At 37.5% G+C, this 17,329-nt stretch overlaps 1 protein-coding gene across 1 annotated transcript; it reads left to right on the top strand.

The window, feature by feature from the left end:
- The first annotated feature begins 2,215 nt into the window (after positions 1-2,215).
- On the top strand, positions 2,216-15,319 carry sypb (synaptophysin b). Its single transcript, XM_053503174.1, has 8 exons — positions 2,216-2,307; positions 3,515-3,580; positions 9,641-9,765; positions 10,460-10,658; positions 11,522-11,713; positions 12,031-12,169; positions 12,560-12,737; positions 12,956-15,319. The coding sequence occupies exons 1-7, from the start codon at positions 2,290-2,292 to the stop codon at positions 12,703-12,705; spliced, it is 885 nt and encodes a 294-aa protein (XP_053359149.1). The 5' UTR covers positions 2,216-2,289; the 3' UTR covers positions 12,706-12,737; positions 12,956-15,319.
- Positions 15,320-17,329: the final 2,010 nt, after the last annotated feature.

The raw sequence follows: 17,329 nt of genomic DNA on the forward strand, positions 1-17,329 counted from the left end.
GCGATTTTTAAAACTCTTTCCACCTTTTAAACTTTCACTTCTAAACTAGAACTTTTACACAACTTTAGTTATTTCTTATGTGTCCCTATAAGAGAACCTTTAAAACATATGGAAATAAAAATTTTTATTAGTATTATTCTATTTTATTATTTATTTATTTATTTATTTTTTATTTCATTCCAAAGGAAACCTTTATGATTTTTGGATGCATTGTTCTTAAATAAACATATACCATTGTTTTAGATATTGCATGTGTTCATTTGATAAGTTTTTGTATTGCATTATCTTTTTTATGTACGCTTAGGCCGATGCATCTTACACATTTTCAGTTCTACCATCCAGCAAAATACACAAGGTGATAACAGAAAATAATAAAAATTATAAAAAATAATCATCTCATGCTCCCTAAACCACGCTTTCACTGTTTGAGCCTGATAAATCATGGCAGGTGGCATGGAGTCTTGGTGGTAAGTACTGTCCAAGGTCACAGCTCCAAGGGCCGGGTTTGATTCCCGCCTCGGGGTCTGTGTCCATGGAGTTTGCATGTTCTCCAAAAACACACAAATTGGGCTAATGCCCGTAGTGTGCGAATTAACCTATGCGTGTCTGTGTGTGTGTGTCCTGCAATGGATTGGCACCCCGTCCCAGTGTACCCTGCCTCGTGCCTGCCTTCAGTGGGTGAATCGTAGCATAGTCATTTTGAAATATGCCTGTGCCATCAGGGCAGAAAAAAAATATTAATAGAAAAAAACCTGACCATTCAGTATATTCAGGTTGTCAGCTGACCTCATTTTTTAGGGCTTTTTTTTTCCTTTTTTTTTTTTTAACCTCAATAGCTAATGGTTTTTCTTAACACTACACAGATGTTTAGTCCCAATCCCTTGAGTTCTCTTTGCATTGTATATGTGGAAATGCTCTTACTTTTACCATGAAGCAATGAGTTGTTGTTGTTGTTTTTACTCAGGTGTTCGATCTCTCATGATGGTCATTCAAGATATTTTTTTAAACACATCTCTTCCTTGAAGATAATGGTTCCCCACTATCCCTACAGCTTTTAGTAATGTGTTTTTCAGAACTTAACATTTCACTTCTTAAAATTTCAGTAATCTACTTAGTTGTTTTCTTTGTTTGATGCAGGTCAATAATTTGACCCTTCTGAAACTGTACAACATATTTCAACACAACCATAGAATGTGTCTTCTGATATGGTTGATTAGGAAAAGAGAAGCTGGCCCCGAGAGACACAGTGGTAAAGTGCTTGCCCTATCATCTGGAGCTTGCAAGCTCTCTCAGAGGAGAGGGATGGGAGGCACTTAGCGCTCAATCACGACTCTACAGTCAGTCAATCACGGGCGTCTGTGAGCGCACACAAGCGGAGGATATGGATAGCGCTGTCCTCTGAGTGTGTTACGCCGCTTACAATGGTTCAAAAAGATGTGGTGGCGTCATGTGACTCAGAGGAAACATGTAATAGTCTTTGCTCTTCCCATTTGGTGTAATGACAGGTGCAGTAGGAATTAGCTACGGCCAAATTAGGAAGATATAAGATTTTAAAAAAATTAAAAGCTACTCCCTGCATCAGTTAGGGTTAGATAACTCATTGTCAAATGAACAATTGTAATCAGTGCGGTAATTATCCAAAGAAACGTATTTGCTTAGTTAACCTTCCAGCTCCAAGGCATCTGGGTTCGATTCCCGCCTCAGGGTCTGTGTGCACGGAGTTCGCAAGTTCTCTCCATGCTCGGTGGGTTTCCTCACAGATTAGGCTAATTGGCGTTCCCAAATTACCTCCAGTGTGTGAATGTTGTCTTAAATGGGAATAAATACAACGGTCACCGTTGGCCTCCAGGTTCCCTAGTTGAGGTTCCTACATTAGATGGATGGATGGATGGATGGATTGAATAACCCTGAGATAAAAAAAACCCTTTGGTTTCCTTTGAAAAAGGAAATGATGCTTTAATCATTTCTTTTTTTTAAAGCATCATTTCCGTATATGATGCTTTAAATGAAAAACAGGTGTACTATGATGATGTGTGTGGTGTCGCATCCCCCCACACATGGACACACTGATCCTTGGCACTGCGCCTCTAGCCTGGGCTACACCTCAAATCACATTTCCACGCGTTGTTTACTATGTAGTACGGTAATATGCGGTTTGGAACGGAGACCGTGTGTGTGTAAGTGTGTGTGTGTGTGTGTGTCTCTGCGTCGGCTTTTCAGCACAGCGCGCATCCCTCCCTCCCTCCGCTGCGCTCCTGATCCTCTTATCCACTGAAGAAGAGGATAAAGATGGATGTAGTCAACCAGGTAGGCTTCCCAAATGCATCTTCATGAATTTACAATCCAGCAGGTTTTAGAACATGTGTAGTATTGTATAGTACAGTATAGTATCATAATGTTGACTGCGCATCAGGGGGGTTTTAATGGGGGGAAGATCTGTAGAATGCACTGATGCTGAGGAGGTGAGCTGGGTCGGACTGTCGGCTCTGTCATTGCAGAAGGAAAAAAAAATGTATATATATCTTGTGTCGCAATAGAACAAGAGATCAGCTTTCAGCGAATGCGCATTCGGAACAGGGATCATACACGCTGCTTTTTACACAATGCATAATTTGTGTTGATGTTTCCCGGCTGCAGATTTGATCTGCCTGACTACAGGAGACTGTTGGTGGTGTCAAAAATAGCCTTGGCCAGGACTACAGCCTGCGCAACCTTGACGGTTTATTTTAAAGACGTTGGCGTTTAAATTCTAGAATGACGCAATAATGCATTCAAATAGCAAAAAATATATATATAGCCTATATATATCCTGTATATATATATTCCAAAATGCATTCTGCATACCAGTGTAGTATTCTGACGTAGGGTCTCTAATCTGCATAAAATGTCAATCAAAATCATATGCAAAACAATGTCTTTTTTTTTTTTTTTTTTTTTAATCTGCCATTCTGTTAAAAGTGCTCAATTCCAGATAAAAAAGATCAAACAGCGCACAGTTCCAGTACAACGTTCCGGCTGCATTGCTGCATTCTCTCACACCAATCTGGTACTATATGCATCGTCTATATGCATCGTTTTTTGCTGCAGCCAGCAATTGTTGGCCTTTTGCACTCTCCCACAGGAAATGTTCACATAAGCAGCTTTGCCTAATCTAATGTCTAATGCTTAGGATGTGTGTGTCCACTCGAATGTCCCGTTGTTCTGTCGCTGGGCCGTCTGCTTCCCCAGCTGCACACTGCATGATGACACACTAAATCATATTGTTATTATGGTAGGAGGCATCCTGAGAAATGTGGGATGTAGCCCTGGTTTTAGAGCGAGCTGAAGAGATAAGTGTAGGTTCAGCTTAAAATAGGTACATTTTTTAACAATGTCAATTTCGACATAGTTATGGTATATATTGCACGTATTTAGTATATAAGATTTGTATTACATAATGTCAGAAACGTACATGAGCAGAAATGGAATGTTGGTACGGATAAAATGTATGTTGTGCTTGTGTTTTTTTGTACAGTTGGTCGCCACTGGGCAGTTCACTGTCATCAAACAGCCTTTGGGATTCATTAAGATCCTACAATGGGTGAGTGGAAGATTTTTTTGTTATTAGACATAAACCATAGGAAAAAAAAAAAAAAAAAAAAAAAAATATATATATATATATATATATATATATATATATATATATGCATCCATTCAAAAAAGGTGTATTAATTAAACCTAATAAAACACAAACACACACACACGATATATATATATATATATATATATATATATATATATATATATATAATACTCACATTGATGTCTTTAGACCAGAATGTTTGCACAGAACTTTCTAATTATTTGAAAATGGCATCTAACTCATCATGAACGACAGGGTGCCACTTCATGTTACATGCCACAGAGCATTCCACTTCGACGCCATCACAAAAACGTCACTCAAATGTCATTCAAATAGCAAGAATGATTTGAGTGTGCATGACATGGCAATTAATATCCTGTTATGCATAAAATAATAATTTAGTAATAATGTGCAGCCATTTGAACAGTATGACTGAAATAAACCTCAGGCCAGTAACTGGGAGTCTGAAACTACAGTATACATGCTATACTTGTTTGTATTTGTTGGTATGCTAGGAATTTATACATAATCATTTTTGACAGTGATAATTATTGACAGTGAGTTGCCACACCTGCGTTGTTAATTGTTCTATAGTGGTACGCCCCAACGAGTTTTATTTAGACTTGGTAAAGAAGTTATGCCAACTTCTGCTATGGCAGCTGTAAAATTGAGTTTTATGCTTATCGACTTTCTTATTTTCTGTTTCAAGATGTTATTAAGACAAAACCCTAGCAGTTTATAATATTACCAAAACACCACAAGGTGCAAAGTCCCATTTCCTGATGACTTTGCAATTGTTTCAAATAACCAACACTGAAGACTTTTAGATATTCAAAAACGTACCATACCCAGAACATCAATCATTAAATATGTTGTTTTAATCCATCTACAACTATAGAGACGCTTACATATTGAAATAAATCCATCAGTTTAAACCTTTGCAGCCAGCACCACTCTTAGAGCTGCTGTTATAGAAAATTAATCCACACCTTCAATATCAGACTTGAGAATTCAACCACACTGGTAAGTATAATCACCATCTGGCTAATAAGTCATGCATACTAATAAAGAGCAACAGTATGATACTAAATATTGATTTAAATTACCAGTTTCCAATACAACATAGAGATTTGCATAATAAACTCATCCAGCAACAATTTTATTGCCATGTTTACTGGGGATGTCAGCATGCATAGTTTTGTGCATTTGGCAGACATCCTCCTCCAAGGCATCTTTTTTATCTCATTACACATCTGCCCTGCTCAGGGGCCCAACAGGGTGGTCATGGGGTTTGAACCTGGGACGTTCCAAACCATAACTCTATGCGCTAACCGCCGAGCCACAGATGTGACTACAGAGCTATCCAGAATCATATGCAAAATGTGTACTCATGGTGCTTAAAATGGAGGAATGTCACCGATCATGACTCTGGATTGTCTTGTGCCATATCGAATCAGCTCACGTGAGAAGCAGCATCAGGTCCAGCACTGCTATCTGACAGTTAAATGTAAGCACAAATATTCACATTTAAAAAACTTTACATAAGCATATGAGGTCAAATCCCATCACTGTCAGAAAGCCAGCGTAAGGGCAATACCAATTCAGCTGCACTTATGCATTTCTTCTACCTCAATTGTAAGTTGTTTTAATTACCTAGCATGCATGATCTATATTTAGGAATGACTTAAAAGGGCAAGTAAACGTTGGTGGTCTGCTAGGCTTCAATTATTCATCCCGACACTGATTGTGAGAATGCTTGCTGTGTGTCTGTGTGTGTGTGTGTGTGGCTGCACATCTTGAGCATGCAGGTTTGGATATAAGGGGAAACTGGTGACTCATTCAGGCTTAAAATAACATGTTTAGGATTCTATTAAATGGTGCATCTGATGCTAAAGAGCCTGTTTGGAAATTAGGAGTCTTAAAGATATAGAAATCTTATTGTTTCCATTAAAACATTTTTTTTTACATAAAATGTACTTTTTAAATCTATATTTTATGGTTATTTTATGTATTTTGTTATTTATGTATATGTATTTCATACATATATTATTTAAAATGTTTGCTTATGAGTAAAATGTGCTATATGAATCAACATTACTGTTAGGACCCGTGACTCTGATCATACCCATGGTTAAAAGCTGTTGATAATCCACGGTTAATATGAAGGTATTCATTGTTTATTCATGACAAAACAAGTATGGGAAAGTGTGAGATATGCCATCTGCCTTGTCTCTATGGAAACTATAAAGTCTAGAGTCTGTCACCATGGCATCCACTCGTCCTCAAATTCCTGAGTTTTTTCATGCATCGGTGGTGGAAAGAATACCAAACACACTGAATTGAGTAAAAGTACCGCTCTAGGACGAAAATTTCTCTTAATATGCTATATGTCCTTTTTGACTTTGAGGTAAAGGGATCATCTATTTTAGATAAGTTCCGTGAAACTATGTGTGTGTGTGTGTGTGTGTGTGTGTAGTACAAGGACATTGCATTATTTAAAAATAAATTAAGTGAGCTGTGTTGAAAACGACACCCTCTCTACTATTAACCATATATAAAGAGAAGTAATGTTAGCTAGCTGCTACAGTAAGTCCCCTACATATGAACATTTGAGTTACAAACAGCGCTGTCCTTTGAGTGAATTACTCCGCTCCTACAAGTGCCTGAGCAAGCAGATCGATAAAGATACGGTCGACGTGGTTTGGAAGAAACATGTGATAGTCTTCGGCCCTTCCTGATTGACTAGTAGCCTTAATGTAGGAACCTCCTAGTGTTGAGGGGAATTTGGGGAAAATCCCCCCCAAAAAAACATTTCTACCTACACAGCCCCATATACTGTAAATCGTTCTTATGTATGTAATCATGACCAAACACTGAAGTAAATCAGAAGATTTGTCTATTGTAGCTTGTGTAGCTCATTTAGCTAGCTAATGGCCTACTTGTCCATATTCATATTTCTACACGTTTACCATAAAGCTGTAAAATATTGTTTCCTTCATAAGTGTTTGCTTGGAGGGTGGTGCGGGGGTGTATAAAATAGTACTGTGGTCTTGCACCTCTAAAGTTGAGGGTTTGATTCCTGCCTCGGGTCTGTGTGTGTGGAGTTTGCATGTTTGCTTGGTGGGTTACCTCCAGGTACCCTTGTTTACTGTGTGTGTGTGTGTGTGTGTGGCTGCACAGTCAAAAAACAACTGGCATTCCGAAATTGTCCAAGTATGTGTGCCCTGTGATGGACTGGCACCCTATCCAGGGTGTACCCCAACCTTGAGCCGAGGTCTCCTGAGATCTGCTCAGTCTTGCTGCTACTCTTGCTGTACATTATAAATCAGTATAGAAAATGTAGAAATGAACGAACGCTTGCTTGCAAATTTAGCATATGATTATACAGTAACAACGTCTTTATTAGAAAATTCAAGTAAAATAATATAATAAAACAAACTAACCCCCCCAAAATACTATTATAATATACTATTATACACCAGTTACTGAAGTACTGTAGGAAGAGCACGTAACATCGTTCTTTGTATATTCGTCCTTATATTACACAATCTGAGGTCTGTACATTACTTTTTACACGGCTTGATGCAGTGATGTTAAATTTTAATGTGCAGCTGAAATACCAATACCAATAATTAACTGGGTGGCAAGCTACGGTGCCATTAGAGCTGTCTGTTTGTCTACGCTGTCTTATTATTCGTCTTTTAACCTGTAATTATCTACTCAAGATTATAGTCTATAAAAGCTGGCTAAAAGACTTGGCTTGGTTCTGGAGTAATCATGATGATCTTGCTTTGAAGCCAAACATGGACTAAGCGATCATAAAAGCCGTAATTATGAAGACGAAAATCATATTATATAATCAATTAGACGATGGACAAAGGGTGTAGGTTATGTCGTTGGTTATGTTGGGCTGATTAAGAGGCTGCCATGCAATATGTAAGCATATGAAATGAATGGTGAGTTCTTTAATAAGGTCAAATGAATCAGATGTGCGACACTACATACAGTATGATGTACAGCAGGTAAAAACTAGAACAAAAATGCTTGAGTGTTCCTAATGCTAGTAAGCTCATGCTACCGCATTTATTTGTCCTGTGCTAAAGAAACGAGCTGTGATTTTTATCTAGATTGACTCAAGCATCAAGCATAAACCCGGATTCTTTTTCCTGTTTTCTCTGTGTCGTCGTGTTATTCGCACCTTCCTCCACACTTTTGCATTCTCTCGTTCTCCTCCTCCACCCCCACAGCTACAATCACTTGAAACCGCTAATAGCCTGATTGTAATTCCAAGTCAAGCTCGGCTAGTTAGATTGATGGAAGGCAAAATAAACTGCTCTGGGCTTTTCCTTCTCCCTGTGTGTTTAGTATGTGACGCGAATGTGTGTTCCGTATTTCGAATGCGATTAGACATGCGTTCACACTGCGTGTGTAATGGCTGTTTAAGACTTGTACGTGTGTTAGCACAGAGCGTCGACAGATGGTGAAGAACCTCAGTAAGTTTAATAATGTGATTTTCCATTCAGTCGGATAAGGGAAACGAGGGAGGGGCATCGAAAATATTCTGACTGACTAATCTCTCAGTGTGCATCGGGGGAAAAGCAGGCACTTCATTGCCTCTCAAATAAAAAGGGATTAATATTACAGTGTGATGTCGGGCAGCAGCGTAACTACAAGTATCAATTTAACTGCTTTCACAGGGTTCACCGTGCAATAGAAACAATGACATTAAATCCTGCCTATTTCGTCCTCCAGAAGATAATGCATGAAAGATGGAATTAAATGGAGGATTTGCGGTGGAGGAGATACTGTAGCGTTAAGCGTTCTCGTGTTACCATGATGATGCTCGCAGCGCTTGTGTGCCAGTGAGACTGAATGCAGGTTGGCAGCTGCAGAAGTCAACTTGATCAGGAATGAATCAGTGACAAATCTGTCTCTGCAAATTTCTGAGAATGAAAAATAGCACCGCCCCTCAATGTGAAATAGCTGATTTAATGATTCTAAACCTTACAAAAGTTTTCCCTAACATATTATTAAAGACTCAAGTACTCAAATGGCACAAGAATTATGTTCACGCACTTATTAGAGCATGCTGTGGGTTTATAAAGGTGCCCGACTGAGAAAAAGCTAGGCAGTACACTACTAGGTTGATACTCTTATGGATCTTAAAGAGACCAATATGACTTGGTACCAGCTTCTGCAATAGATGATCCTTTGTAGCCTCCTATCACCTGCTGTCCTGGCCGCAGGTTTAAACCCAGGCACTTCCGATTGGCCATGTGGGCCCCTCTGTGATTTCTTTGATTAAGCTCCTCAGGATCTCTGCCAGGCATGCTAAGGCTTCTCTGTCAACTTAGTAGCCATGCATTGGTCTTCTTCATTAGTGTATTGAGAGGAGCCATCAAGGTGTTCAAATTCTGTATGAAGTAGAAGATGAAAACCCAAGAAGGCTGTATAGGAACCCAGTACAGGTGGACAATGTCTTCAAGCACTGGGCTATTCCAGTGGGCTCCAATTGGCTGCAATCCAGAGCCATGATAAGTAAGCTGGCCTCCCAGGAACTCCTTTAATGGCCCACACATGTGGAAATTATTTGGCAGTCCAATGTGTGGGCCATTGAAGAAGGTTAGGACTGTACAGAAGATGTGGCAACAACTCCTAGCTGAATTCCTTTAATGTGCAAGTGATCGGCCTTTTTAAAAACATTTGCACTGTTCCAGTATTTTACTGCGGTTAAGAGACTCATCAATGTACTGTGCTTGAAGTCTTCTGTAAATGTTAATCGGTTCTACACACTCATTCTTAAGATATTTCATCATGAACATCCTTTGTAAATAGTCAGCAATGAAAAGGTTTCACCTTATGTACAGTTACCACATCCATATTCATAACCCTTTAAATTCATTTGATGTTTTTATTTTTAAATAAAAGTGTTCACAATGTGGTTTAAAATATCAAACTTTGCATCTTTTTTAATGTTTCTCTCTCTCTCTCTCTCTCTCTCTCTCTTTTCCCTGCCAGTTTTTTGCCATCTTTGCGTTCTCAACCTGCGGCTCTTACTCCGGAGTCTTCCGCATGAGTGTAGAGTGTAAGAACCGTTCAGAAAGTGACCTGGATATTGATGTTGAGTTCGAATACCCATTCAGGTCAGGGTTATGGCACAATTCATATATTTCTTTTCAGTGTATTACAGTACTTATTAATGCATGAATTAATTATTATTGATATTTTTCTGGTGCATGAATCATTATGCTTGTTTCATTTTATTTCCACATAGCACTACAGGTTTGTCTTAGGTAATGATGTTGGATATCGGAGATGCTCTATTATTTATTTAATAACTCAGTGAATCAGAGCAAAGAAAAATATGCGGTGCCCAAATGAAAACACCAGTGATAAATTGACTATGAATCCTATAAGACAAACAGAACCTTAAATTTACCCAACACTTTTGACTAATAACTACCTAGTGCATTTCATATTATTTTATCTACTATAAATAAGGATTGTTTATTGCCCTATTGTATGATATATGTTGGCCTACTCATAGTAAAGTAATAACCTGGTCCATGCATCATGAAAAGCAAATGAATTCTAAGCATCTTGCCGAGGGCCCAGCAGTGTCTTTCTTGAACTTAAGACCACCTTCTTATAAACACAGTACATTAATCTCTAAAGGGATGTACTACTTAATCACACAAGAAGCCTCAGTCCTTAACCTGGCACTTAACTTTTATGATCCCTTTTAATTACTATGCAGATGTTGACAGATGTGGAATCAATTAAAACAAACACAGCCACACACAGACCAACACATTCCCTCTTTTTATGTACAAATAGACTCCATCAAGTGTGGTTCGATGCGCCCACATGTAAAGGTCCTGAGCGGATTCGGCTGTTCCTCGAAGGTGACTACTCTTCCTCGGCTGAGTTCTTCGTCACTGTTGGTGTTTTCTCCTTCCTCTACTCTATGGGAGCTCTGGCCATCTATATCTTCCGCCTTGAGAAATACCGCGAGGGAAACCGTGGTGCACAGATCGTAAGTATTCTCAAACAGACCATCCTGTGTGTCATACATTCTTTATCAATATTTCCATCAAACAGGTGAAAATGGTTTGGCTATATAGAATCCTAATTTAGCAACTTTACTTTGTTTTCTTCTGATTTATGAACTGAGCAGTGGAAACAAGGGCTTATTGATTTAACTCAGTACCATCCATAGTTTTAACTCGAAGCTTTATGATGTTGGTACAATATCCTCGTGAAATCAATATTGCAATTTTGTTTGATTGATTTTAATAAAAAGCTACTGTAGGGTTCAATGCCGAGTGGTAACATCAAAACTAATACAGTATTCTGTCCATGAGGCAGCATGGGAAACTGGTGTTTTTAAGGGGGACTCATTATGGGGCCTTTTTTTTATTTATTTATTTATTTTTTAATACTCATACTGTAGATAACCGAAGCTGAATGGGGAGTTAATGTGATATAGCTGGACAAGTTGATGAAATTGATTTTTGCACTCTTTATCATTATAGGAACTGGTCAGTCGATGGTCATCTGCCTTGTCATTCATTATCATTTGGCTTCGTTCTTGATTGCATTAAATGACAAATGTAACAGATTCTCTTAAGAAGCAAGTGGTCTGGGCCATGAGACTATCTATGAGATCTTTACAAAAGACAGATTCTTCAAAGCCAAAATATTTTTGTATTATTTTTTTTAAATAATAAAAATAAAAAAAACAACTAAACAATACACTGCATGCATGGATGGATGGTGCACAACAATGGTAAACATACTATGAAGGAATTCACATTCCCAAAACATTTCTAAAGACAATTTGGGGTGTATTGGGTGTAGGTGGTGTTTTATAATACAATCTGTTTGGCTCTTTCTCAGGATTTTGTGATCACGGCTATTTTCACCTTCTTTTGGTTGGTAAGCTCATCAGCATGGGCTAAAGGCCTCTCGGATGTTAAGGAAGCCACCGACCCTGATGAGGTCATCAAGTTCATACCAGCCTGTCGGCATGAGGAGAACAAATGCAAAGAAGTGCACGAACCCATTGTGTCTGGCCTAAACACCTCTGTGGTTAGTGCTCTTTTTGGCTGATTTTTCTTGTTCATCTTTGTATTTGTTTATAGTAAGATTTACATTTTAATAAGCGAGTGGTAAGATGGATGGATGAATGAAGTTTAGTTAAATGGATGCATGATATCTGATAAAATGGATGGTTAGATGGTTACGTGGTTGGGATGCATGAATGAATGGATATATGTGTGGATGTTAGTGGTGATATGGATGGATGGTTGGAACTTATGAACGAATAGCTGGATGGATGATTTGAATGGATGGATGAACGGTCAAACAAGCGAGTAAACAGTAATTTTGCTCCCACTGTCCTGCAGGCGTTTGGGTTCTGTAACCTGGTGCTATGGGCAGGGAACCTCTGGTTTGTGTTTAAAGAGACTGGTTGGCTTGGTGCTGTTGCTGGCACCTATGTGCCCTCTGGAGCGAAACAGCCAGCACCAGACTCCTATGGCCAGGGTGAGTGATAGAACGGAAGACGCGCAGGCTAAATGACAAACACATTGCAGATCTCATTCTTTGTTTTTTTAATCATTAAATAGATTTTTGTGGCCAAACTGAAATGTAATTTTCATAACTACAATAGATATTAATTCTGCTATTAATGCTTGAGGGTACAAGTTACACTGCACATAAGTATTAGATTAGATTAGATTAACGTTGATGCGAAAATTGAATTGTCACGGTCAATATGCATGAGATGATTCTTATATTGTATGTTAAGATTTGATTATCCATGACAGGTTGTACATGACTTTTTGTGTGTGTGTGTGTGTGCTCAGCAGACTATCATAGTGAAAGATTGTTGTTGTGTTCTGTTTCTGTAATCACTACTTTCTTCTCTGGTAGCGGGTTATGGTCAGGACCCTTACGCTGGCTCTCAGGGTGGGTATCAACCAGACTACGGGCAACAAGCAGGAGGATACGAGGGAGGAAGCTACAACCAGGGGGGATATGATCAGGGTGGACCGACCTCCTTCTCTAATGAAATATGAATAAATTCACATAGCTCAGCAGCTCCGTGCAGGTGAGTGGACGCTAACAAGGGACAAGGGACTACGGTATTCTTATATATTCTTATATCTTATATATAAATATATATATGCCAATTTATCATAATATTGGGCAGTCTTTGCCTTTAACATTCATTTTGTTGAAATAGATATTCTTATTAGCATTGTTTATTTTATTTTTTTTCAATAAATCTTATGTAATGTTTGCGTGACATATCATTTCTACTTCCAGAGCTAAGGAGAGGACGGTTACATAACCTAGGAAAAAGGAGCCTGCATATTACCCATGATCCCACACTCCTCTGTTACCCTGTATGAAAAACTTGCATACAGCCTGAGGGAGGGAGGGAGGGAGGGCTGAGGGAAAGGGAAGGGAAGGGTACATGTAGGGATTAGGGACAGGGATGTTAATCATATCCAGTGAGAAATGTGCTTGTCTAGGGGGGAAAAAACGAAGGCTGTAAACTAAACACAGTTTTTTTTTTCTTGTTTCGAATTTTTTGAACGTGTCATTTTGGGAATGTCTATTTTATTAAAGACTTGAGTACTCTACCAAAAGATCTATTATAATACATGCATTATATGTGTAAATGGAATTGACATAGGTTGGAATGGATTATAGAATTTTTTAAAGTACCCCTGAACTTTTAATGTTAAAACATTCAAAATACCATATAGTATAATAAGTTGTTTAACATGTGTCATTAAATTCCCATAGAAGAACTGAATGGCAATGGAACATCTCAAAGGCAAATCTCAAAAGATATGCATGCTAGAAACAATCCTGCGTCCTTTTGCCATTGTATATGGCTAGCTAGCTAGTTATCCTCTACTAAACTAGCTTGCATGTGTCATAGTTGGACATTAGGGACTTGAGTATCCAAGGTCCAGTATACAATGTCGTATTACTAACAGCCAAAATTGTGTACATGCTCTTTTAACGCTAACATTAGTTGAGTAGAGTTTAATTAATAACTAGCTAGCTTAGCATGTAGGCTAAAATCTACCACCATTTGAATGCATTGCCTATCATTGATCCAACTTCAAAATATTTAACATATTTCATTTAAATTCATTTCATTTTCCAACAACTTATCTATCTTATCGTAAACATAATCCTCCATGATGTTCACGGTAGAGTTCAGGGATATTTTAAACCTCAGTGTATTTAAGTGTGTTGTGTAAATATTTATGATGATATACAGTACATATATTTAAACAGATCTATATGGTGAATAAATGCTCAGATGAGTTGTTATAGTGCGACAACAGAAGGATTGGGTTGTGTCCATGTGTCCTTTTAGAAGCACAATAGTACATCTATTTTTGATTTTCTTACCCTAAGTTTTAATAAACTGGTCTCTGTGTTATGTTTCAGAACGAAATTATTTAAAAAAGAAAAATAGTGCTAAGTGCAGATGAATATGTGTTTTTTGTTCTTTTTTTATTTTAATTTCTAAAAGATCTCTAGAAATGCAAAGGAAGAAATGAAAACGATTAGGCAACTTAATAAATCTTGAATAAGAGAGATATTGAGTAAAAGAGAGTATTGATATTAAGGAGAAGTTCCACAGGAGGAAAGAGAGAGACAAGAGCAAACCCCCAAGCTTAACTTCTAAACAGATTCAACATTTATACAGACGCTTTGACCTTCTATAATGTACAGTATAGTTACACTGTAGTTTGTGATAGTTTATAAAGTAAATATTGGGAGATGTGAACTTGTAGTGTTGAGGAAAAAAATCTGTTAATCTGTTGAGAAGGTAAATCCTTTCAAAACTGTAAGGTCCATGAAATCTGATAACCTTCCATCCTTCTGTACTCCACCACTCGAGAAAAAAAAAAGCAATAATCCCCTGATGATATCTAAAACCCAAAGTTTTGCACTTATTTAATTAGGCTTTTAATATACTGTAATTAGCTCTCTCTAATGGCCGTCTAATAAACTCTAATTTGTCTCACTTAAAGGATTTATGTGCAAGCATTGAAATGCTGATCCATTAAACAAGCGACAATTAAGTGAGTATTAAATAAATGTTAGAGAAAGACATTTGCATGGGACTCCTTATGGTGCTTCTGAGCAATGTGAAGAACTCGTTCATACGTTCACGATGTGTTCAGGTTTTATTTTCAAGTCTGTCTTAAATCAAAATTGAGGGGCATAAAACATGAACTTGTCCTACGGCTAGATCCTGTAAAAGAAAAGAGTTCACTTTGTACTTAATAGACTGTAAGATACTAAGCTTTGTATGGGTCTCAGCTGAACTTTGGAATGCATTTACAGTATGCACAGGCAATGGTTGTGGAATTTGACCCTGATTAATTTGTACTTGCTTTCCAGGTGACAAACCTCACTGTCGGTGTGCAGAGCAGAAACGTTTATAACGACCAAAACCTACTGTAAAGTACATACTTATATGCACCTCAACTTTAATTTAGGACAAAACCTGAACTATCACTTTGAGAGTGCTTTTAAGTTGAAACAGGCGTTTATCAGTCTGGATCTGGTTTTTCCTCTATATTCCTTCCTCCCTCCTTTCTCTCTCTCACCCTGTGTATCTTCTTCATGTTTAATAAAGTGTTGTCAGTAGTAGCTACCTCTGACTGTGCTGGTGGTCATTTTTGATTGACAGCTGTTTTCTGCTTGTGTTAGCTATACAGACATGTTTTATACTGAACAAACATTAATCACAGTATTGTTAACTTCATGGACTAGGAAGCAGAAAAAAAAGGTATCCTATACAGTGGACTTCATGGACTAGGAAGCAGAAAAAAAAGGTATCCTATACAGTGGAAGGTATTGTTCAAAAAAATGTAAGTCTTTACCAGTGGTGGCTGGTGCAAACATTTATTTTTTATTATTATTTTTTTTTTATTATTAATTTTTAACAAAATTAAAATGAAACTTTTTGGTCCAATCACATGAGCTCAAATATTTAAAAACAATATTGATTTGTTTAGAACAAATGTGGGAAGCTTCGGGGGCAAACAGTGCTGCGTTCCAAGGATAATTTCAAAAAGTCCAATTAGAGCTTAGCCTCAAATCACATACTTTTTATCAACGTAATACAGTTAATACTGTATTTCTTAATATAAATTATTTACAATTAAATTTTTTAATTGTAAATCATTTATCTTAAGAGATACAGTGGAATATACTAAATGACTTTATTTCATTATTAAATAAATAATCATTATGGTAAATAATTACATGTTAAAGTAGCAGTCTTCTCTGCGTAACTTTAAGGGGCCGGCGCCCCAGCGCACTGTATTGACCGGCCGCCTAGGACTTGTGAAAGACATTGAAATGGAGGAAGAAACAATAAAAAATACAACTATAAAACAACAAATACCAACAACATGAGTTAATTGGGGAAGGGGGAGTCTTTGATTTTGTCCCTTCCAGCAGCGGTACTGTATGTGAATAGAGCGCATTCAGGAGGGAAACCCATCTGTAGAGCCTTCCATTTCTTACAAACCACACTCTTTGATTAAGATCTGGTCTCTGCTTTGGATAAACAAGTGGCATGCCTTTGCAAGTACCATTTCCCCTTCCTGTGCAGCGGCGGCTTAATGGTTAAGGCTCCTCCGGGGTTACTGATCAGAAAGGAAGGGGTTTTAGTCCCTGTACTGCCAGTACTGTAACAACTGTACTGTACTCTAACGTGTATCACGTGACACATAAAGACTTAGTATCACCTTTAAAAATACATACCGCATGTTGATGCATTTTGATACATGACCACAAGAGGGAGACATTTATAAATACAGTAAAATACTCATACGCAACACACTATATGTATAGTAGCATGATCAACACGTGATTCTTTTATTGGTTAGTAGTTGATTCCAGAAAGAATAAATAAAAAGTCAAGCTTTAAAAAAATATACACTTAAAGGTGCATTACGTAACAAAAAAGGCTTATTTATCATTAAAAAAACGTAACGCATGTTGATGCATTTTGCTACATGACCACAAGAGGGAGACATTTATATAAACCAGTCATATACTGTACAATATACTCACTACTGTATATGTATAGCACTTATGTTACAGCATTAAAACAAGCTATTTTTTAGTCTGTCCTAGATTTCAGAAAATTATAATGATAAAAAGTAAATAATTTGAAAATGCATAAATAATAATAAGACTAGTAAAGTATTTTCCCCCTTTGCACTGAACACAATGTCTGAGACATGAAAACTTTTATTTACAAAATAAAAACAGGAGAAAAAAAAACAGAAATAGTAATGAACCATAGGTAACAATATCCATCTTCAGGCAGCTCACTGGTTAAAAAAAAAAAAAAAACATTGTGTGTTTCCTTTTTTCATAGAAATATTGCGCCTCTGGTTGTGATGTGTGTCGAGTCATTTCCCGTGGAGAGTGTTTGGTGTAAATCTGTTGCCAAAACAGATAAAAATAAAAATAAATAAATAAATAGGGCTAGCAACTTACAAAACACAAACAACCCCCAGATTATAACCCTTAAATGGAACAGGATATCAATCAATTGCGTAAAACCGGTGGATTTGGCAACATTTAGTTGCATGAAAAAGACACAAAAAAAGAAACAAATATTTGTAATAATATGGCAAGAGCAAG

Source organism: Clarias gariepinus, chromosome 9 (assembly GCF_024256425.1).
Source record: "Clarias gariepinus isolate MV-2021 ecotype Netherlands chromosome 9, CGAR_prim_01v2, whole genome shotgun sequence".
Taxonomy (NCBI): Eukaryota; Metazoa; Chordata; class Actinopteri; order Siluriformes; family Clariidae; genus Clarias; species Clarias gariepinus.